The sequence below is a fragment of the Chlorocebus sabaeus genome, chromosome 23, assembly GCF_047675955.1.
Source record: "Chlorocebus sabaeus isolate Y175 chromosome 23, mChlSab1.0.hap1, whole genome shotgun sequence".
In the NCBI taxonomy this organism is placed as follows: domain Eukaryota; kingdom Metazoa; phylum Chordata; class Mammalia; order Primates; family Cercopithecidae; genus Chlorocebus; species Chlorocebus sabaeus.
Window position 1 is genome coordinate 2994682 of NC_132926.1, and position 22742 is coordinate 3017423.

The window sequence follows — 22742 nt, forward strand, 5'->3', positions numbered from 1 at the left end:
AGCTTCCCAGGCTTTGGGGAGGATGGCTGGAAACAAAATGCTGGAACGATATGGGAGTTCTGGCAGAGAAATGAGGTGCACGCCTCCTGCCCCAGCTCTTGTTGTGGTTCCCTGTCGTGATGAAATTTGATCTGTAAGCCGTGCCTGGAGCGAGAGACCTCCAGCCTTGGGGGAGTCCACATTGCACTCAGCTGGGGCGCACGGTAGAAGGTGTGCTCTGCCATTCATTCTGGCTTTGTCCATACTCGTGGGACCTTTGGTGAGCAATGTAACATCCTGGAGCCTTAGTTTCCCCCGTAACGGGAGTCTGTGAAACCTCAGCACACCACAGGCATGATGACAATCATAAAGGTGTTCATGCAAGTGACTGTTTGTAGAGCATCTTCTGAGACAGGCACCGTCTGAAGCCCTTTACGTGACTTTCTGCCCTCACCCCCACGGCAACCCTGTGGAGTAGTCACTGTAACCATCCCTGTTTGACAGTGAGGACCCTGGCTCCAGAGGTTAAGTGCCCAGGGCCACAGGCTGGTGGAGCCACTCTGCTCTGGGAAGAGGGGCTGGACTCTGTGATCCCACTGGTCAGGAGCGCCAGCTTCAGGTTCCTTGCCCTGGTCCCCTGAGGATCAGATGCTCCCAACCAAGAATGACTTTGCCACCCCTCCCCCTGACGCAGGGGACATTTGGCAGTGTCTGGAGAGACTTTTGATTGTCACGACTAGGGGGAGGGTTCCACTGGGTTCTGGTAAGGAGAGCCCAGGGGTGCACTCAACATCCTGCCATGCACAGGGCGCCTGCCCCACCCAACAGGAATGATCTGGCCCCAAATGTCTGGAGTGCTGAGGTTGAGAAATGTATTCTGCTCCCCTGAACCAACCTCCCTGCTGTCCTATCCCACACCTGTTTGGGAGGCTGGTCTGAGGCAGGAGGGCCCCTCTGGGATGGGGACGGTTGAGAAGCTTTGCTGAAGCCACATCCCCTTGGGACATGAGCCAGCCCCAGCGGGTAGGCCAGTCGCCGGGGACTGGTGTCATACTCCATCTGTATCATCAGCACGGCAGAGACAAGGACCAGGAACGCTTGTGGGTGCTGACTGCACCCTGCCTGCACTGTCTTGGGCGGAATCCCCCAGCTCCAAGCTCGGAGCTGCAGTTGTGCCCATTTTGCAGGTGGGGACAAGTAAGGTAACCTGCCCAAGAACAGAGCAGATGAGATAGTTAGACCGGGCCTAGGGCTGCCCAGGTGACCTCACCTGCCACCTGCAGTGGCCTCCGTTGAGGTAACGGCCCGCGGGGCTGGCTGAGCGCGCCTTGCCCAGCAGGCAGAGCCTCCTGGCGGGGCGGGCGCGGTTCCAACGGAGACGGCCTCCAGGTTGCGCATCCCCATCCCGGCTTCCTCCCACGTCTCCTTGACTGAAGGAGGGAAGGGCATAAATAATTCAGCTCATTCCAGAGAAACAATGGAAATGTGGGAGAGCGACAATGGGAACAGAACTTTTTGCTCAGGTGGTAATTGATGTATTTAGGGTGAAACCCAGAGGCCGTCTTGGGGCCGGGGAGCCCGGGTGCGGCCGCGGTGTCGGCGCAGGGTGCGTCCCCGGCCCGGGCCTCCGTTCTCGCGGCAGCAGCGCCACCTGGTGGCCGCTCGGGCCCGGCCCGGCCTTTGCCTCGCGCCCCGCGCCCCGCGCGGGGGGCTCCCACCCCCACCTCAATGTGGGGCTTTGGTGAGTCCCTTCAGTTGTCTGAGACGCGGCTTGTCATCCGGAAGGTGGGAAAATAAAGTTGAAGTGAGATGTTGTGTGCCCAGCCTGAGCCTAGCGGGGCGCTCCTTGCGGGCAGTAACTTATTATTGGGGTCAGCATCTGCGGGGCAGCCCTTCTGGCTCACTTCCCCAGGCCTCTGAGAACGCCCCACCGCCGGCCCCGCCCTCCCTGCCCAGCCTGGCTCCTGAGGGCGCTTGGGTTCATTCCTTCATTCCTGTGTTCGCTCCCGGTCACTAAGCACCCAGCAGCCAGGGCCCTCTGGCCACATTCGCTGCCTCATCCTGGCATGGAGAGCAGAAGCTGAGATTGCTCCGAGCAGGGTTACTGAGGGTAGACATGGGCCAAGGCTGCGGCACAGACTCGTGCCCAGCATCCACTCAGCCCTCAAGGAGCTTAGGCTTTAGTGGCTCAGAGGCCAGCGACAGCAACAGGAATATCCCCAGTAGGTACCCCATCTGGCAGGTGACCGGCTGCACCCAGGAGAGGGGACCAGGCAGGCAGCTCAGAGCCAGGGTCACGCGGCCAGGATGGGGCCTGGGGCTTGGAGCTGGACACAGCCCACTTGCCCACCCAAGGCCCGCAGGCCCCCTAAGCTTCTGGCTGTTGCCCGAGGCCCGTGGGGTTACCCAGACTCCTGCAGGCCGGGCCTGAGGTTCAGGGACCCGCAGTGTTTCCTCATCCTTGTCCTGGCCAAGACTCCCGACAACCCTGGGGAGCATTCAGCGAAGTGACCTTCTGACCCAAGGTGAGGGCCATCAAGCTCTTGCCTCACTAAGTCCCTCAGATCTGCCCTCTCCACCTCATGGTGGGATCACTGAGCCTTTCATGCATGTCCTCAGACCCCTCCCAGCCCAGGCCAGGGAAGCCAAACAGTCTGAACCCGGAGGAAACACCATTCTTCTTGGGACCGGGCTCCTGGAGCTGCTCTGGGAGGACCCCAGGGGCCTGGATGAGTGTCTGCTTCCTGCATCTGGGCTGCTCTGTGAACCAGCATAGCAAGGAGGGTCTCCATGTGGATATAGGTGGGCGCTCATGGTGGCCAAGGAGGACCCTGCACATGGGAAGAGCCAGCCTGGGCCAGGGCCCCAAGTGGAGCCCACTTGGGAGCCCATGTCTGCAGCGGTCGATGTCACATCCAAACAGGTGGCAGAGCCCTCCATGAGGGATGACCACTGTCCTGGGGCCCCTGTGGAGGGTCCGATCAGCCTCCTAGGAAGCTCTTCTGTTCCCATGCTCTGAGCTAGGGTCAGCCCACACAGGACTCCTCCTGCATCCTGGACTGGGTGGGCCCCTGGACTCCATCCACAGCTTGACTGCAGGCTGCTCTGGCCTGGCTCTTCTGGGGCCCCCAGGCTGGAGCTGGGAGTTCTGGGAGCTGCTGCCGCTATGAAGCGTGTGCCCTCAGAGGCCCTACCTCACTCAGGAGGTGGATCCTGCAGCTACCATGCAGCCCCAGGGTCTAGAAATATCCATCCACAGTCATACAGCACCAGCTACCACCCCCTGCTCTGGAGGGTGGGTTCCCGCAGCTGCCCCGGCAGAGGACCAGCTGCCCTGTAAAGCCCCTGGCTGGTCCTGTGGCCACCCCCTTGCAGAGCCCGGGCTGCTACTCCCCAGGAACACCATGGCCCAAGGGGCTCACTCCTGGTCCCCACATCAGCACAGCTGGGAACAGGTGGAGTCACACAGACAGACTTTCTTAGAGGAGCTGTGCAGAGCCGAGCAGGCAGCTGAAAGTCAGGTGCACTCAGGACTGGGAGGGACGCAGATGACCGGGGTGAGCTGCTGAAAGAATCCTCAGTTGAAACAAGCAGTGCAGCCTCCCTCGGTTCTGGAGGAGATCCATACATGAGAAGTGTGTGTTTCCTCCTCCTCGCTCAGGGGAAGCACAGTTCCCATGCTCGATACAAGCAAGGGTGCAGGATGGTGGGGGCTGGGGTGCCCCAGGCAGCAGGGACCCATCTGGCCTTCTGCATGCAGGCCAGGTGGCAGAGGAGCAAAGGAGGTCGCATCCCAGCAGGTGGTCCCGCTGGAGCCCAAGTGACCCACGGGGGAGCTCCCTGCATGTCAGGCTGGTATCCTTTGCTGGAGATCTCAGCAGAGAGACCTGAGCTTGGCTCTTCCCCCTGGGTTCTGACTCCTCCCGCAGCGAGGGACTTGCCCTGTCCACGGCCAGCCCAGACTTCCCTCCTGGGCTGCAGACCTGTCTAGCTGCCCCGATGTCTGCCTGGACATCAGTTTCTTTCTGTGAGGAGTCCTTAGAGGCATGCAGAACCCGAGGCTGCCTGTGGCTCTCATGGAGCGGAAGGAGTGGAAGGAGTGGGTGGAGGGAAGGGGGTTCTGGGGTGCATGAGCAGGAATTTGCGGATAGTTGCTTTGGGTGCTGCCACCAGGCAAACCCACGTCAGCCAGTTTTCAGTCCTTTCGAACCTGTGCTCCATGAGGCCTAACGTGGGCCCCCACTAACGCTTGGGACTGATCACCCACAAGGGCTGTACCCCCAGAAGTGGGAGAGCTCCCAAAGCAAAACTGCCCAGCTCTTCCCCACGAGCAAGCTGGCCAGGAAAGACATTGCCGTGACCATGTTCCAGGCACTGCGGACCCCACGCTTTTCCTCTGGAGCTTGTCATCCCCTTCCCGGGCCTCCGCTTCTGCCTTGCTACCAATCCCCAAAGCCAGAGACTGGTGCCGTCTCTGCCTCCTTGTTCCCATCCTGCAGCCCTGATGCCTCTTAGCTCCTGCCACAGGTCCTGACCCTCCTGACATAGCACCAGCCACACCTGCATGCATCTCAGTGCCACACTGTCCCCTTCTATCCCCACACCTTCTTCACTGACCCAAAGGGCTTTTTTAAGAATGCACACAGCCCTTGCCCTAGTCTCTGGGCACAAGGTCAGTATCTGGGCATCATGGGTACCCCATAGCCCTTGAATGCTCCAGACCCAGCAAGGACAAGATCTCTGTCCCTGGGCTCCTCTGTGCCCATCAGCGATAGGCCAGGATCTTGGAAATGTTGGGCCATTGCAGAGAGAAAGTACAAGCAGCTCCATGGCTTGTCAGTTAAGATCCCAGTGGCAGGTTGAGTCCTGGGGTACCTGGACACTGAGGTAACCTTCTCCTCTACTTCTTGGGGTGCCCCCTGCTGGGACCCAAGCTCCCATGGTCCAGCACACTCGTGTCTTCTGAAGTCCTGCCTCCCCGGGTTCCCCTGGCCCCAGTGCAGCTTCCCCTCTCTGTGCCCGTGCACCCCAGCCCTCCCCCTGCCCCTCCTCAGGGAGTCTCCTCAGAACCCCAAAGCCAGAAGGGGGTCATAGACCCCTTTAGCTCTGGACCCTGCAGTACAACCCCCTTGGGGTTGGAGAACGAAAGTGGCAGACTGCCTTCTTGGAATGGGCCAAGAACAAAGCGAGGCAAGAACAAAAACACAAATCAATATTTCAATAAATTATCTTGCCGCAGCAGCAAGATCACTTTGGCTGCTAAGAGGGGCTGGGAACCCGGGCTGAACCGCAGAAGCCAGCATCTGGGAGGAGAGAGGTGACCGACCAGAGTGGATCCAGGCTGCAAGGATGTGGAGAAGCGGCCGTCCACTGCAGGGCTCTTATTCCAGGGTTCTGGCATAAGGCGGCGATGGGGGGATGCGTTGTTTTGTCTGCATAACTAATTTTAATTTGAGCCAGTGTTTACTACTAGGTAAGTGTCTGTAAAATCCAGATTTCACGACTGACCTGAGAAATCTGATCCGGCGGCTCTGGGCCTCTGTTCCTGCCGGCACTGGGCGGATGTTGTTTTCCCTTCAGCTGTGCCTGGGCACCTGGGTTTGCCACAGTCCTCACCACTCCTTATCACCCCCCACCGACTCTATTCTAATAGGGAAATATTCCTCTGTACCCTTTCTCCTTCAAAACTGGGAAAACACAAGATGGACTTACTTTTCGTGCAACCAGCCTGCCTCATTGACTTGTCACCTGCCTAGCTCCTGTAGGCACTTGGGTTTCTCGCATCTTCCCAGTACTTCCCATAAGCCCACGCAATAGGATGGCGGACCTCCCTGCACACCCCCAGCCTGCCTGCTCCCAGCCTGCCTCAGCCTGGCTCCTGCCGCAGCTCTGTCCTACCCGACGGCCTCATTCCTGCCTCTGTGCCTGATATTGGGGCATGTCTTTCTGGTTGGACTCTTCTGGAACTAACTGGTTTGCTAAGAATACCCTTTGTTGTGTTTTGTTTTGTTTTGTTTTGTTTTGTGATGGAGTCTCACTCTGTTGCCCAGGCTGGAGGGCAGTGGCGAAATCTCAGCTCACTGCAACCTCTGCCTCCCAGCTTCAAGCGATTCTCCTGCTTCAGCCTCTCGGGTTGCTGGGATTACGCCACCAAGCCAGATTAATTTTTGCATTTTTAGTAGAGACAGGTTTTCACCATGTTGGCCAGGCTGATCTCAAACTCCTGACCTCAGGTGATCCTCCCACCTCAGCCTCCCAAAGTGCTGGGATTACAGGTGTGTGCCACTGCGCTTGGCTAACTTTTTGTTATTTATACACACAAAGAGAAATATGTGGTTTTACTTATATTTATGCAAGAGATATATTTATGCAAGAGAAAAAACACTTGCATACATAGCTACCAAGGAATGCACATCTGTATTTTATGGCCAGATAAATCCTTAAAGGGGAAAGGAACACGCCCAGGACTCAGAGGGACTGTTGGTTCTCTTGGAGGGAACTACTTCGGTGTTTGGAGTCTACAGTGAGAACAGAAACCAAAACGATGCTGTGAGGATTGTGGAGGAAAAAAGGAAGGGTGCCGCTCACAGAAGCCTCGCTTTTGAAACGATACTGTACACGTCTTATTTAAGAAGGAAGTTTAGGGCGCTGAGTTGAGTATAGATTTTGGTTTCAGGCTTCTTTGGATCCAATCTCAATTCTTCTACTTCCTAGTTTTGTGATGCGGGCAAGCTGCTTAACTTCTCTGAGTCTCAGTTTCCTGTCCAGGACAGCTTTCTTCGTCCTGAAGTCTAAATGAGAGTGCCTGCGAATGTCGTGGTGCAGAGAGGGTGGGTGTGCAGGACCCTGGCTGTCAGGCGTATGTCATGATACAAAATGGAATGGGATGGTTCCCAGTGGCTTCCCATGTGTGGTTCCTGTGGCAATCATCTGTGTATGCCCCTGTTCTTGATACAGCTGTTTTTCTGTTAGTTTGGTGCCAAAGTCCTTGACATTACTTTTAATGGCAAAACTGCGATTACCTTTACACCAACCGAATATGTCAGTTGCAGTTTCTTTTCCTGCCCTGCGTTGGTTTCTGCAAGTATCTTCACATGGGCGGAACATGGAAAGTGATCGCCTGCTTCCTCTGGCCTTGCACACCACACTGGGATCTCCGCCTCCCCTGCCACGGACCCTCCCAGGACTGTGAGCTCTTTGGGGTGAGGTCCACATGGCATTTGCCGTCTGTGGAGGCCTTGCACGGAACAGGTGCCTCACAGAACAAACACAGGGACTTCTGGAAATGGGGTAATGGAGGGACTATGCGAGGCCTTAGATGACCTAGAGCTTGGCTTCCGCATCTCACCTGAAAACTGCGGTGACTTTGTGTGGAAACTCACGCAGGTGAGTGTGACTGGGGAACCTTTTCTTCCATGTCGAAGAATGGAGCCCAGTGGGAACAGGTCCTGAGAGTGACCGGGCCGGGCCTTTGTACCACGTGGACCAGATTCCCAGTGGATGGGGTCTGCCAACACTGCAGACTGCTCGGCCCGCTACTGGGCCACCAGGCGCCAACCCCTCTCTTCCATTTCTCTCCATCCCCCTGCAGTCCATGAGCCTCATCGAGATCGGGAACCCCTCTCAGAGCCTGGAGAATGTCTGCCGCTGGGCCTACCTCCAGCAGAAGCCAGACACGGACCACGATGAATACCACGATCACGCCATCTTCCTCACACGGCAGGACTTTGGGCCCTCTGGCATGCAAGGTGAGCCTCACCCACGCAGGGCCATAGAGGCATGGAACGGAAATAAGCCCCTGGCCATGCAGGGGGCCCTGGGAGCCTTGGCCCAGCCCAGGGAAGAGTGTCAGGGCAAGGAAGGCTGTGGCCAGCTTAGCTGGGTGAGGGTGTGGGCAGTGCACGGACAGACAAATACACATTAGAACAGAATCCGGTGTCCTGAATTGGACCTATGTGTATAGGGACACTTATGTGTCACAAAAGTGACATTTCAGAGAAGAGGAGGAAAACAGTCTAACAAATGGTGTGGGGCCAATTTGGAAAGAAAGGAGGCCTGTCACCTCCACTCACTCTGTAGACAGAGAGCATCTCACATGGATTTTAGGTCTAAATAAGAAATGCAAAATAATGAAAGAAGATAACATAGGCGGACGGCTCCATGTTCTTGGAATAAGAGACGTTTTCTTTAAAAAGAGACAAAAAAAAAAAAAAAAAAAAGGCCCGGCGCGGTGGCTCACGCCTATAATCTCAGCACTTTGGGAGGCCAAGGCGGGCGCATCGCGAGGTCAGGAGATTGAGACCATCCTGGCTAACATGGTGAAACCCCGTCTCTAAAAAAAACACACAAAATTAGCCAGGCGTGGTGGCGGGTGCCTATAGTTCCAGCTACTCAGGAGGCTGAGGCAGGAGAATGGCGTGAACCTGGGAGGCAGAGCTTGCAGTGAGCCAAGATCGCGTCACTGCACTCCAGCCTGGGTGACAGAGCGAGACTCCGACCTTAAAAAAAAAACCCACAAACTCAATGGAAAAAACTGATAAATAGTAGCACATTTTAAAAGTTTGTGCATTAAAGGCACTGCTAATCCACTGGGGGAAATATTTATAAAAAAGGACTGATATCTGAAGTATATGAAGAACGCCTACAATAATAGTAAGGATAATAAAGACAATCCAGTCGGAAAGTGGGCAGGAGACTCTTATCAGGCTCTTAACAAAACATGAATGAGCAATAAACATATGAAAAGGCACTCAACCTCAGTAGACATTGGAAAAACGCAATTGAAACAACGAGACTGGGCATGGTGCTGGATGCCTGTAGTCCCAGCCACTCGGGAGCCTGAGGTGGGAGGATTGTTTGAGCCCAGGAGGTGAGCTATGATTGCACCACTGCACTCCAGCTTGGGCAACAGAGCAAGGCCTTGTCTTAAAAAAAAAAAAAAAAGGAAAGAGAAAAAAACCACAATGAGATATCAAGACATACCTAATAGCTTAGTTAACTTGAAAAGACTGAAACTGCCATGTCTGGGTGAGGAGTGGATAGCTCGCCCTTGAACGCAGTGCAGCCAGGGGTTGCCCCGACCACGTGATGAGGGTGCACTTGGCTCTTTTGTCTTGGTGAGGGCACTAACCGGAAGCAGAGCTGTCCCCCAGGAGAGGAAACCGACACAGCTTTTATATTAAGTGACCCGATCACTCATTTAAAAATGTGAAATTGACCGGGTGCGGTGGCTCACTCCTGTAATCCCAGCACTTTGGGAGGCCGAGGCAGGCGGATCACTTGAGGTCAGGAGTTCGTGACCAGCCTGGCCAACATGGTGAAACCCCGTCTCTACTAAAAATACAAAAATTAACCAGTGTAGTGGCGGGCGCCTGTAATCCCAGCTACTCAGGAGACTGAGGCAGGAGAATCGCTAGAACCCAGGAGGGAGAGGTTGCAGTGAGCTGAGATTGTGCTACTGCACTCCAGCCTGGGCAGCAGAGTATGAGACTGTCTCAAAAAAAAAAAAAATATATGAAAGGACACCCAAGGGTTACCAGATATTTTTTGAAAACCCAAAACACAAGAAATCGTTACAGCATGAAAAAGACGGACCAAGATGTAAAACAAAACAAAAAATTTGAAAACTGGCTCTAGAGAAAACAGAGATAATTTAGAGACAAGAAAAGCAGGTTTTTAAAAGTAGTATTCCCAGAATGTCTGAGAAAATACATCCGTAAACCCAGAGGAGGTTTCTATGAAGAATTAGAGAACAACAAAGCATTTGTATAAAATTATGGATAGGATGGGGAAAGTAAAAAATTTGAAAGCTAGACCGGGCACAGTGGCTCATGCCTGTAATCCCAGCACTTTGGGAGGCCAAGGCTGGCGGATCACGAGGTCGGGAGATCGAGACCAGCCTGGCCAACATGGTGAAATCCCGTCTCTACTAAAAATACAAAAATTAGCCGGGCGTGGTGGCAGGCGCCTGTAGTCCCAGCTACTCGGGAGGCTGAGGCAGGAGAATCGCTTGAACCCGGGAGGCAGAGGTTGCAGTGAGCCAAGATCACGCCACTGCACTCCAGCCTGGGTGACACAGTGAAACCCTATCTTAAAAAAAAAAAAAAAAAAAAAATCGAAAGCTGAAATGAAAAGTCAAGGGCATCTCCCAATGGGAGCAAAAGACAAAAAGATTAACATGAGAGAAAAGTTGGGAGACATTTCCTCCATCGAGGAGGCACACTCTATCTAATAAGATTCGGGATGGAGAAAACAGCCACACAGTAAAATAAGAGGGAAGAAAACAAAGAAAAACATAAAGATGCGCTTTCAAATGTCGCAGGCTCCTGTAATGCTAAGTAGGATGAATGAAAAGCCTCCCACGAGGCAGATGCATCTGCAAGCCTTGCACACAAAGGACAAAGAGGAGATGGCAATGTTCCACTCCGGCACACAGACTCAACACTCGTCTCAAAATCTGCAGAGCAAAAAATGCAGATTTCCCTATTTATTACAACGGGAAGAGACAAGGGTTAGATCACCACACTTCCATTTTTAGGGGCATACATCGCCAGCTCACCCGGGGTCCCAGTGACCCTGACCCTCCTTCCCTTCTCTGTGGAACACGTGGCCTCAGGGTCTCTCACTGGGGCGTGGCAGGAGTGAGGGCAGGTTGGGGTTCTGAAAGTCAGGGCTCCGTGCTTGGCAGGCCTCTAGGAAGACTCCCAGGGGTACAAGTAGAGACCTCACGTGGCACCCATATCCCTGTGTGCACTTCTCTATTTTGTCCAAGCCGCCTCCCTCTGCTGAGACAAGAGCTGGGGAAATGAATCGGCCTCATTATCTGTCTTCCTCAGTTTGACGTGGGGTCTCAGCGTCATGAACTTCTGCCCCCCTCCCCCTGGCCCTGGGCCGTCGTAGGCCACTGGTCTCGTCTTCTGCAGTGGCTCTGACCTCTCAGTCCACACCAGCCAGGCCCCTCTGGGAGATTCTGCAGGCCGGCGTGGCACATGGGCGGAACAGCTTTGCAGCCTTCTGTGGCATTATGGAAACAGATTTAGCTGGGGTCTCAAGGACCCCAGAGAAACAAGGGGAGACCCAGGAAACACCCCCCCAGAGGAGGTGGGCTCAGAGGGTGTGATGCCAGGCAGATGAGGGGCAGGGTGCCTCTAGCAGAGAGAGAGGTGTGGAAGCAGGTGCTGCTCAGGGGCCACTCAGTGAGGCAGGCAATGGGCAGGGACGGGTGGCGTGAAAGAGAACGGCAAGCAGGAAACTGTCAGGTGTCAGACAAGCCATAGCAGGTGACATCTGACTAAGCAGAGGGCCCCAGCTGCAGTGTAGCTGTTGCAGGCAGAACGGCCACGGGGCTTGCGTGGTGATGGGCTGGGGGCCTGCTGTCAGCCAGATGTCACAGGCTATGAGGTGTCTGCTGTGGTGTCTTCTGAGCCGTGCCAGCTGGGGGTAGTTACCTGTGGAACAGGAGGCACTGGGGCCTTGAGGAGAAGCAGCGCCTGGGAGTTGGGCCAGGCCTCACCTTCCCATCCAGTCTATGGCAGCATCTAGAGCCGCCTCTTGTCTCCTCCCAGGCTATGCTCCCGTCACCGGCATGTGCCACCCAGTCCGCAGCTGCACCCTGAACCACGAGGACGGCTTCTCCTCAGCCTTCGTGGTGGCCCATGAGACTGGCCACGTGTAAGTGGAAGGGCGGGGCACAGAGGGGCCTCCCCCCTAGGATCCCCAGCCCTGGCTGCCCACTTCTCCTCTGTGCCTTAAGAGGGACACACCCTGTGTGAAAGGCACTTGGGGTGTGGTCTCCTGTCTTCCCAGAGCTGGGCAGTGCTGGCCCAAGGCCCACTGTCTGCTGAAGGAAACAATCAAAGGAGGAAGGGCTCACCTGCAGACTGAGCAGGCGCTCTGGGCCAGCTAGAGCTGGGGCCTTGCCACATTATCCCATCCAAGCCCCCAGGCAGGGTGGGCTCTACCCCATGTTGTAGAGGAGGCTCGGAGATTTGGAGGGCGGCTCGCCCCAAAAGCTGGAGGCAGGGAAGCCATGGTTCCGCCCAGGTGTGCGTGCCCCTCCTGGGGACAGGATACCTGGGGACTACCCACTGGACAGTCTCTCCCCAGAGTGCCTCAGCTTTAGAAGTGCAGCAGGTCGGTGCCACCCGGCTCAGGGTGGGCCAAGGTCAGGGGAAGCCCGTGGGGGAAAGATGGGGCTCCTTCCTATCATCAGGGCGGGGTGGGACTGGCAGGCCCGTGTGCCAATGGGATTCAGCCAGCTGCCTCACCCCTCGCAGGCTGGGCATGGAGCACGACGGGCAGGGCAACCGCTGCGGCGACGAGGTGCGGCTGGGCAGCATCATGGCGCCCCTGGTGCAGGCCGCCTTCCACCGCTTCCATTGGTCCCGCTGCAGCCAGCAGGAGCTGAGCCGCTACTTGCAGTGAGTACCACCCCTGTCCTCCGAGGGCGACCCCTCAGTCCCTGGGCTCAGCTCTGGGAGGGTGCAAGTCCCCATGCCCCAGAGCCAGAGCCCTCCCACCTCAGGTCCTCTAGCCTTGTGTGCAGGGGAGGAGAGGGCACACCTGTGAGAGGAGCCTGGTGTCTGGAGGAGAACCCACTGTCAGGGGCCTATCCTTGAACGGCAAGTAGGCAAGGCAGCTACCCTGGGGTCTGCGCAAGCCGGGTCTTGGTATCTTACACCAAGGACAAGAGATGCAGCAGGGAAACTGAGGCAGCACAGCCAGGGGCCGGGATGTGCAGGTAGGGCTGCCGTGGCAGCTCCAGCAGGGGCCTCAGCTGCCTCCAGGGCTGGATGGTCAGCCATGCTGAACGCTGCTTGCGGTCCCGTGTGTCCCCCACAGCTCCTATGACTGCCTGCGGGATGACCCCTTCGCCCACGACTGGCCGGCACTGCCCCAGCTCCCAGGGCTGCACTACTCCATGAACGAGCAGTGCCGCTTTGACTTCGGCCTGGGTTACATGATGTGCACGGCGGTGAGTGTGGCAGCCCTGCAGCGGGGTCCCCTCCCAGACCTGGGGGGAGGTGTGCTGGTGTTGGAGCAACTCCTGGGACAGTGTGAGGATCGGCCCAGCGTGGGGAGCGCAGAGCAGCCCTCCAGAGTGGCAGCCTCTCCCTCTGCACCCACCACTCCCCACCCGCTAGGCACCCTGAGCCCACCTGGCAGGCCCAGATGGTCCTAGGCAGGAAGCACATGGGTGACAGGGCTGTGACCAGGGTGTCAGCCAGGGGCAGTGAGAGCCTGGCAAGGCCTTTGTGTCAGCCTGCAGAGGTCAGGCGGGCTCCCAAGGAAGAAGGGAGGCCTGCAGGCTAAGCAGAAGGAGAGGGCATTCAGGAAGGGAGGGCCACGGACACAGAGGCCTGGAGGAGAGCGTGGCTGGCACAGGAGCACTTGATGCTCTCCAGGGCCGAGTGCCAGGGCTGAGCCGTCAGAGGAACCGGCCATCCGCATGGAGGCCGTGCGGGGGAGCTTCAGTGTCTGTGAGCGTCTTCATGCTCGCCTCTGCTGCATGAAGGAAAAGAGCAAATAGTCCCATTTTACAGATGAGGAAACGGAGGCCCAGAGAGGCTAGGTAACCTGCCTGAGTCCACACAGCGAGCAAGTGGCGGGGTTGAGTACCAATGCAGGAGGGCTAACTCCTTCTAGGACTCCCTCAGGAGCATGGTGGACTCGATTCTCATGGCAATGGGGGGCTCTGGAAAGGCTTGAGTAGGGGAGCCTCAGGGCCGCGGCTGAGTTTCAGCTGATGGCTCAGGGCTGTCCTGCGGGAAGTGCTATCAGAATAGGAAGCAGAAAGGCCAGGCAAGCGGACTGTGAACGCCGGGGGAGGCTGAGGCTGCGGCTGCAGAGGGGGCAGGCCTGTGGGGTGGGGGCAGGGTTTCACCTGGGTTTAGGAGGGGAATCCACAGCAAAGAAAGGGTCAAAAGGGACCCACTTAGCCTCAGGTGGGCACATAGGGCCCAGCTGCCTGCCAGGCGCCCTGAGGTGTGCAGCCTCCAAGGGCTGGAGGCAGAGAGGCCCAGCTGCGTCCAGGGATGCTGCAGCCCCCACGCTGTACGGGCAGGGTCCTCACCGCCCCAGAATCATGACACCCACCAGCCACACAGGCCCATCACGGGCCAGTCCCATTGGGGCATCTCAGGTTACAGGACCCGGGGGGCGGGTGGCACCCCTGGGAGGTCCCTGAGGCGGGGGGGCCTGGCAAGCTGTGGTTCTGTCTTCCAGTTCCGGACCTTCGACCCCTGCAAGCAGCTGTGGTGCAGCCACCCGGACAACCCCTACTTCTGCAAGACCAAGAAGGGGCCCCCTTTGGACGGGACGATGTGTGCACCTGGCAAGGTGAGGCAGGATCAAGGGCAGCAGCGCAGAGGACAGAAATCTTAGGTGCCCAGGTTGCCAGGGACAGGCCCTGAAGTGGAGGTGGGGGGCCCTCTCAGGGGACCTCTGCTGCCCTCTCCTCTCCCCTTTCTAATTACCCCTCACACGCTATACGCCAGAGCTTCCTCCACCCTGTGCGGAGCACACCTGGCATCTGAGAGCTCCTCACAGTGCTTCATGCCCCCCACTCAGGAATCCCCCTCTAAGGAGTCATTTCTGGGGTCCTGGCAGCCTTTGGTCACCCCTGGGCACTGTGGATCACCTTCGAGGCCAGCATTGGAGTCCTCGGGCCCAGCATGAGGCTTAACCTCTCCATCCCCAGGATCTTGGTGTTTGTCCCTCGCTGGGCACACTGTCCTTCAAGGTCACTTGATGGCTGCCCCAGGCCCACTTCCCACCCTCTGGTGACTCTTGAAAGAAGGGCTTCTTCCCATGGTCCTCCCAGAACTCCAGACCTGATTCTCATTGGTTCAGATGAAATCACACACCCCCTACTCTGCCAGTTAGTTGCTAGGGGGCTGGCATATGCAAATGAGCTAAGCCTGGATCCCTGCCCAGGAAGGCTCAGCCCCACTGAGACCACCCTGGCCCTGCAGTGGGGGCAGGGAGTGGGGAGTGGACACCGGTGCACATCCCAGCCAGGCCTGGAACGCCCCCAAACTGTCTGGACCTGTGGCTCCTTGATGGAAGTCTTCGGCTCGGGACTGGGCCAGCCACCTAATTTTAGTCCCTGGTGGAGCTTCTGAAAGAAACAAATTCCCAGGCCCATCCCTGAAGACTTTTGTTGGGGGCAGGATCCAATAATTGTTTTGGGTGTTCTTTTTTAAACTATGGTAAAATTCCCATAAAATTCACTATCTGAACCACTTTAAAGTACACAGCTCAGGCCAGGCGTGGTGGCTCATGCCTGTTATCCCAGCACTTTGGGAGGCCGAGGCAGGTGGATCGCCTGAGGTCAGAAGTTCAAGACCAGTCTGGTTAACATGGCAAAATCCCATCTCTACTAAAAATACAAAAATTAGCCGGACGCAGTGGTTGGTGCCTGTAATCCCAGCTACTCGGGAGGCTGAGGCATGAAAATCACTTGAGCCCGGGAGGCGGAGGTTGCAGTGAGCTGAGATTGCGTCATTGCACTCCAGTCTGGACGACAGAGCAAGACCCTGTCTCAAAAACTAAAAATAAAAGTGAAGTGCACAATTCGGTGGCATTTAGTACATTCGCAGTGTCGGGCAACCATCACCACCGCCCGGTCCCAGAGCTTTTCATCACTCCAAAAAGGAAGCCTCATTTATCAGTCACTCCTCCCTTCCCTCCTCGCCCCATCCCCTGGCTAGCACCAGTCTGCTTTCTGTTTCTGTAGAGTTGCCTCTTCCGGAATTTCATATAAATGGAATCATACATATGTGGCTTTTTGCATCTGACTTACTTTATTCAGCAGAATGTTTCCAAGGGTCATCCTGTGTGGCATCTGTCTGCTTTCCATTCCTCTCGATCGCTGAATAACCTCCCGTCATGTGGATGTGCCACATTTGGTGTATCCGTTATCTCCATGGAGGGACATTTGGGTGGTTTCCACCTTTTGGCCCTTGTGAGTCATGCTGCTGTGAACATTCGTGTATAAGGTTTTGTTTGAAGACCTGGGAATTGGTGTTTTTAAGATGTGCCCAGATTTAATGAAGGGTTAGAGTTGTTGGGAACTCACTAGGGGCCTGGTGAGGCCAGAACCACCCAGCTAGTCCCCTTCCCACAGGACCTCAGCAGAAGGAGCAGGGCAGAACATCTGCCGTGACCCCAGGGGTGCTTGCGGAAAGCTGAGTTGGAGAACAAGACCAGCTAAGCATGGCTCCCTGCCCGACCCACCCACCCCAGGCACAGGGAATGGGAGGCAGGCCCTGCACAGGCATGCTGGTCCAGGGAGCAGGAGCAGGAGCAGGTGGGGCCCCCACATGTGTGTGTGTGTGGCTGGCCTGCACCCCAGCTGATTGCCCCCTGCTTCTCCTGCAAGGTAGAAGCGGGGTGGGGGAGGTCTGGTGAGGACAGGGAGTAGATGCAACCAACGTGTCCCCTCCTCACAGAGACCACTGACCTGGCCGCAGCCCTTCACTCATTTTGGTGGTAGGATCCTCTGCATTTAGCCCAGTAAGTGAAATTGCCTTTTATGTATAAAGAATAGTTGTGCTGACTGAGGGGCAGAGCTGGAGCTCTGCTCAGCCTCCCCTGGTTCCCGAGGAGCACAGGTTGAAACTGACCTAGATCAGGATTCAGTGTGTGTGTGTGGGGGGGGGGGGGTGTTAGGGGAACGTGGAAGAGGGGCTCCTCTGGGCAGCTGTCAGAATCCCTGAATGTGGGTCTGGATGTTTCCCTGTTCTATGCATCACTGTTCTCTCGCACTGTGATTTTACGTCAGAAAGCAATCATCTTCTCTCCCACCCTTCCCTGCAAGGGGAGCCAAAGGGGAAGGAGAGAGAGGAGAGAGCAAGGCAAAGCCTGGCCGGGCTGGAGAAATGGCAGGTTGCCTGCTGAAAGTGGCTCTGGGACAGAGCTGTCCGTCTGCATCCCCAGACACCCGGCAGGGGGCTGTGGAGAGCTCAGGCTCTGCAGGAGGCCGCTGACTGGGAGCTCCTGCTGGCTGTCCCAGCACCTCACTCCCCTCTTGGCCTCCGTTGCCTCATTATACCTCTGTTCACCCAGTTTCCTGCTGCCACCATTTCCTAGAGAGAGAAGATCTGTCTCTAGATTCTAGACACGGAGGTGGCTGGGAGAGAAGCCACAGAGCCCGCAGGTGATCTGCCCTCACCCTCTGCTGTGTGGCTGCTTGGCCCATCCACTGCCTGCCCTGGACCCGTGTGCACGGGGAGGCAGGGATGCTGCGGTGCCTGCGGGTTCAGAGCCTTGGCCTCCGTGAGATGAAGCAGAGGACCAGGGTAGTGAGAGGTGGGGCCAGGTTGCTCAGTGGGAGGGGTGGGGTGGGGGCAGGGAGGAGGGGAGCCTTTCCATGGAACTGAGTTGGGCAGGCTGGTTTGGCTGGTTTGGCTGAGAGGGGAGAGGTGGGCTCATCCCCTTTGGGTTAAAAAAAAAAAAAAAAAAGGCAATAGGCCAGAGGATTAGGCTGAGGAAGCTACATGTCTCCTCAGCTCTAGATTCATTCATTCATTCATTTCCCCATATGACGGGCTCCAAATTCACTCAGCACACATAACCTTTCCCTTTAAATGTTGAAGTCTCTCTAGTGGATGGAATATTTTCAGGCACTTAAGCATATGGTTATAAAACATGTCAACAACATTAAATGGTTTCTTTTCTAACAACGGGTGAGAGATCAGAGGATGAACTCTTCACACAGAGTCATCACACTGAGGAGATCAGAGGATGAACTCTTCACACAGGATTATCACACTGAGATCAGAGGATGAAACTCTTCATGCAGGGTCATCACATTGAGGAGATCAGAGGATGAACTCTTCATGCAGGGTTATCACACTGAGATCAGAAGATGAAACTCCTCACGCAGGGTTATCACACTGAGGAGATCAGAGGATGAACTCTTCATGTAGGATCATCACACTAAGGAGATCAGAGGATGAACTCTTCACACAGGGTCATCACACTGAGGAGATCAGAGGATGAACTGTTCATACAGAGTCATCACACTGAGGAGATCAGAGGATGAACTCTTCACGCAGGGTCATCACACTGAGGAGATCAGAGGATGAGCTCTTCATGCGGGGTCATCACACTGAGGAGATCAGAGGATGAGCTCTTCACGCAGGGTCATCACACTGAGGAGATCAGAGGATGAGCTCTTCACACAGGGTCATCACACTGAGGAGATCAGAGGATGAGCTCTTCACGCGGGGTCATCACACTGAGGAGATCAGAGGATGAGCTCTTCACGCGGGGTCATCACACTGAGGAGATCAGAGGATGAGCTCTTCATGCGGGGTCATCACACTGAGGAGATCAGAGGATGAACTCTTCACGCAGGGTCATCACACTGAGGAGATCAGAGGATGAACTCTTCACGCAGGGTTATCACACTGAGGAGATCAGAGGATGAACTCTTCACGCAGGGTCATCACACTGAGGAGATCAGAGGATGAAACTCTTCACTCAGGGTCATCACACTGAGATCAGAGGATGAACTCTTCACACGGGGTCATCACACTTAGGAGATCAGAGGATGAACTCTTCATGCGGGGTTATCACACTGAGGAGATCAGAGGATGAACTCTTCACGCAGGGTTATCACACTGTTCAGCGCTCATAGCTGTCCAAGAGGAAATCAGCCAGCCTATTAGAGGAGTGACATCTGCGTGGCAGAAATGAGGGTGACTTTTTCTCTTTCTGCATTGCTTTGTCTTCCTGTTCCCTTCTACACATTTGTATCCAGGTCTGCCTCAGGGGTGGTCCCCCACACTGCAGAACCTGGGGGGCTGCCCTGAGTGGTCATGCCCAGCTTCCATTTCCAGGTTAGGCACCGGCTTGCCCAGTTGGGACAGGGGAACCACTGTGTGGCTCCTTCCATCCTCCTGGCTCCTGGTTCCTGCGGCCACAGTGACTTAGAGTCTGCCCCGGCCGCAGCCTCCAGCAGTGCCAGGACAGCTCACCCAGTCCATCTTCCTCAGCTTTGGCTGCCCTAACGAAAATACCACAGGCTGATGACATACACAATGGAGCCTTGTTCTTCGCAGTCCTGGAGGCTGGGAAATCCAAGGTCTGGGTGCCAGCAAGGTTGGTTTCTGGGAGGACCCTCTTCCTGGCTTGCCATGTTCCCGTGGTCTCCTCACACGGCAGGGAGGGAGGGCATCTCTCTCACGTCTCTTCTCATGAGGATGTCAATCCTACCCTACTCATGAGGGCCATTACCTAACACTTCTCAAAGGCCACCACACTGGGGGTCAAGGCTTCACCATATGAATCTGAGGGGACACACGCACTCAGGCCACGGCACTGCCCTACCTGGGCCCCTCCTTGCCTGCAAGCCCCACCTGCACCACTGGCTGAGGGGAACGCCAGCCAGCATTTCTCTGGGTGGTTCCCCTCCCCTCTGGGTTGTTCCCCTCCATGCTCGAGTGAGGGGAGGCTTCAGGGCAAGAGATGAGGTAACGGTGCCCAGGAAGGAGATGGTTAGGAACCCCAGTGGCTGGGAGCCAGGGCTGCCTAACCCCAGTCGGTTCCTGTTGGCCCAGCCTGATGGGAGGAGCCCTTGACCGCCTGCCCACAGTATCTCCCTCCCCAGAGTAGTGGCCTCTGCAGTCCCCACGTGGCTCAGACTGCCACAAAGGCAGGCCTGGGAGGGTTTTAGCAAGGCATGAGAGTGAGGGGCCTTTGCTAGGAAGGAAGGGAAGATGTGGGCAAAGGCGGACACTAGGCAGGGCTTGCCCAAGTGAGGAGGACCAGGAAGGAAGCATGGGAGGGAACAGCTCAGGCGTGGACACAGGAGTACGGATCCCCAGAAACGACCTCAGACACAGAGACCTGATGGTAGAAGTTCCAGGGCGCACTCTCAGGGCCAGCGCCGTGGGGAGACTGAGGCACTGCACAGGGATGCGACTGCAGCAGAGGGCTCGGCCAGCACCACGTGCAGCTCTGGAGCCTTTCAGAGTTGGCCCAACTGAAGCAACGTTTGAACCCCAACCCTGACCGGTCACTGGCTATGGCTGTCCCCAGGAAAGGGACATGACTTTGGTCTGGGGGCTGTTCCTGGAAAAGAACTCAGCTGTGATCCAGGAGCAGCCCACATGCTCTACAGTTTGAGAAATCAATGACTTGGTCCTGAAGAGGGATCTGGGTGGCACAGCACGGGGTCTACTGCGCCAGGTGTGTGTTGAGGAGATGGAGGTGTGCACGGGGCAGGGAAGGAAGAGAGTGGGGTCTGTTCAGAGCAGTCAGCGCTGCAGTGCTGATGTGCTGGAGCAGGCGACCCTGAGGGGTAAGTAGAGGCCAGTCGTACCGAGTCTTTGATGCCAGCCACAGGGCTTGGTCCTGCTGCAAGAAGGGAGCCATGGAGGGGCTTTGAGGAGGAAGCAGAAGTCGATTTACCATGAAGCTCATGATGCTTAGGCTTCAGGGCCCCTGGCTCACCTGAGCCCTTTCCAAGGCCCTGGGAGAGGCCAAGCCATGTGTTCACGTGGTCATATGGTTTTGTAAATTTTGCAAAAATAAGATATTTTAACCATATTTGATTAAGAGTACTTCTGTCTTCATTCCTGCTTCTCACTGATGTACCTCTTCTCCCGTGGGTGGCATTAGAACGGCCTTGGGCATTTTGCTGCTTTGACTACAGAGAAAATGGATTGAGGGCATTTTTTTGGCTTATTGCCATGATTCTCTCTTACAAGTAGAGTTAAATTATTGTGTCTGTCCAGGTGTAATAGTAGCTTCCAGAAATACTTGCCACACCGCTGTGCCAACTCACCTGGGTCATTGCAGAATATGGGCTGTGTGCTGGCCATTTCCTCAGATCTTTGGAGAAAAAGGTGCCTCAGCGGTACCTGAGGTTGTGACTACTTCTGTATGAGCAGTATTTTGTTTTCGTTTTGGGTTTGTTTTTTAGATGGAGTACTTTAAACACAGATCCAACATGGATATTTCTTTAGAAAGGCCAAGGGTAACAGGATGGTCTGCTTGTCTAAAAGCTGGCCTAGGCCATGTGTGGTGGCTCACACCTGTAATCCGACACTTTGGGAAGCCAAGGTGGGTGGATCACTTGAGGTCAGGAGTTCGAGATCAGCCTGGCCAACATGGTGAAACCCCATCTCTACTAAAAATACAAAAATTAGCCGGACGTGGTGGTGCATGCCTATAGTCCCAGCTACTGGGGAGGCTGAGGCAGGAGAATCACCTGAACCCAGGAGGTGGAGGTTGCAGTGAGTCAAGATCACGCCAGTGCACTCCAGGCTGGACGACAGAGTGAGACTCTGTCTCAAAAAAATAAATAAAATAATTAAAACATAAATAAATAAAAGTTGGCCTAGCCTCACAACATATGGATGATAATAAATGAAGGGCTCTAAAAAATTTCAAAGACAGAAGAGAAACCTCAATGAAAACACAATGCAAAAATGTTGATTACGTCTGAATGCACCGTTTTCACTTCCATTTGGAAAGTGGCTTGGGAATGTTTCCATAAAATAAGGAAGAAATGACAGACTCTGATTTGGATATATGTATAAAATATACCTTTTATCATTTTCAAATTTATTCATTAGAAAGGAAAGAAAATTCAGATAAAAATTAATGGAATATGAAACTAAAGTAGTAGAAAATGAGCAAGGAAAAAAAAAATAACTCTGGCTTCAAAAAACTCATTGTCACCAAAAAAAGAAAGGTTTTATATCAAGCCAAAAGCAGTCGCTCATTAGGAGGAAGAGACACATATCAAAGAAGTTAGCAGGCTCTTGGAGCATTTGACAGCCTCATTAATGAAGAGGAGAGAATCTGATGAACACATAGGAAAATGGTTCTGACATCTTTCTGATTTGACATGAAATGTTGACAACATCAAAGACGCCAGGAAGCTGCAAATGCTGCCACTACAGTGAGGCATCCACAGCAACTGTTACCGAGCATTGCTCATCCAAAGAGTGTCTTAAAGGCCAGCTCCCACAGAGAAAACTTGAAATGCCCTGAAATCCACAACAAGGACAGAAACCAGAGAGCACCTCCTCCAAATTTGACCATCCTAAATGTTCAGATGGCATCACCCATAACTTCTTTAAAGTATTGATCTTTTTTTTAAAAAAAGAAAGAATTTCCCTCAATGTGCCAGGGCAAGTGTTGGCCAACTCCATCTGCTGCCTGTTTGGTTGGTATTGGTTTTTTTCTCTAACAGCTTTAATAAGGTGAGATCTTTATTTAAATTCACTTTTTAAAGTATACAGGTCGGGTGCAGTGGCTCACGCCTGTAATCCCAACACTTTGGGAGGGTTGAGGCAGCTGGATGACCTGAGGTCAGGAGTTCGAAACCAGCCTGGCCAATATGGTGAAACCCTATCCATACTAAAAATACAAAAAAAATTAGCTGGGCGTGGTGGTGGGCACCTATAATCCCAGCTACTCAGGAGGCTGAGGCAGGAGAATCGCTTGAACCCGGGAAGCGGAGGTTGCAGTGAGCCGAGATCGCGCCACCGCACTCCAGCCTAGGCAGCAAGAGCGAAACTTCGTCTCAAAAATAAATAAAACAGAGTGTACAATTCAGTGATTTTCAGTGTATTCATAGAGTTTTACAATCATCACAACAAGCAAATGTTGGAACATTTTTGTCACTCTGAAAAGTTCCAAACCCCTTCGTAGTCACCCCAATCCATCCTACTGTCGGCCAGCTCCAGATAGCCACTCATCCTCTTGCTGTCTTTATAGATTTTCTAATTCTGGACATTTCATAT

At 54.8% G+C, this 22742-nt stretch overlaps 1 protein-coding gene across 2 annotated transcripts in view; it reads left to right on the plus strand.

The window, feature by feature from the left end:
- Positions 1-22742, plus strand: part of ADAMTS2 (ADAM metallopeptidase with thrombospondin type 1 motif 2) — a 232081-nt gene that overhangs the window by 173261 nt on the left and 36078 nt on the right. For both annotated transcript variants that reach the window (XM_008015512.3, XM_037992670.2), the window contains 5 exons: positions 7571-7727; positions 11544-11649; positions 12255-12398; positions 12820-12952; positions 14203-14316. In XM_008015512.3, the coding sequence (XP_008013703.3) occupies positions 7571-7727; positions 11544-11649; positions 12255-12398; positions 12820-12952; positions 14203-14316 (654 nt within the window). The remainder of the gene's footprint in view (positions 1-7570; positions 7728-11543; positions 11650-12254; positions 12399-12819; positions 12953-14202; positions 14317-22742) is intronic.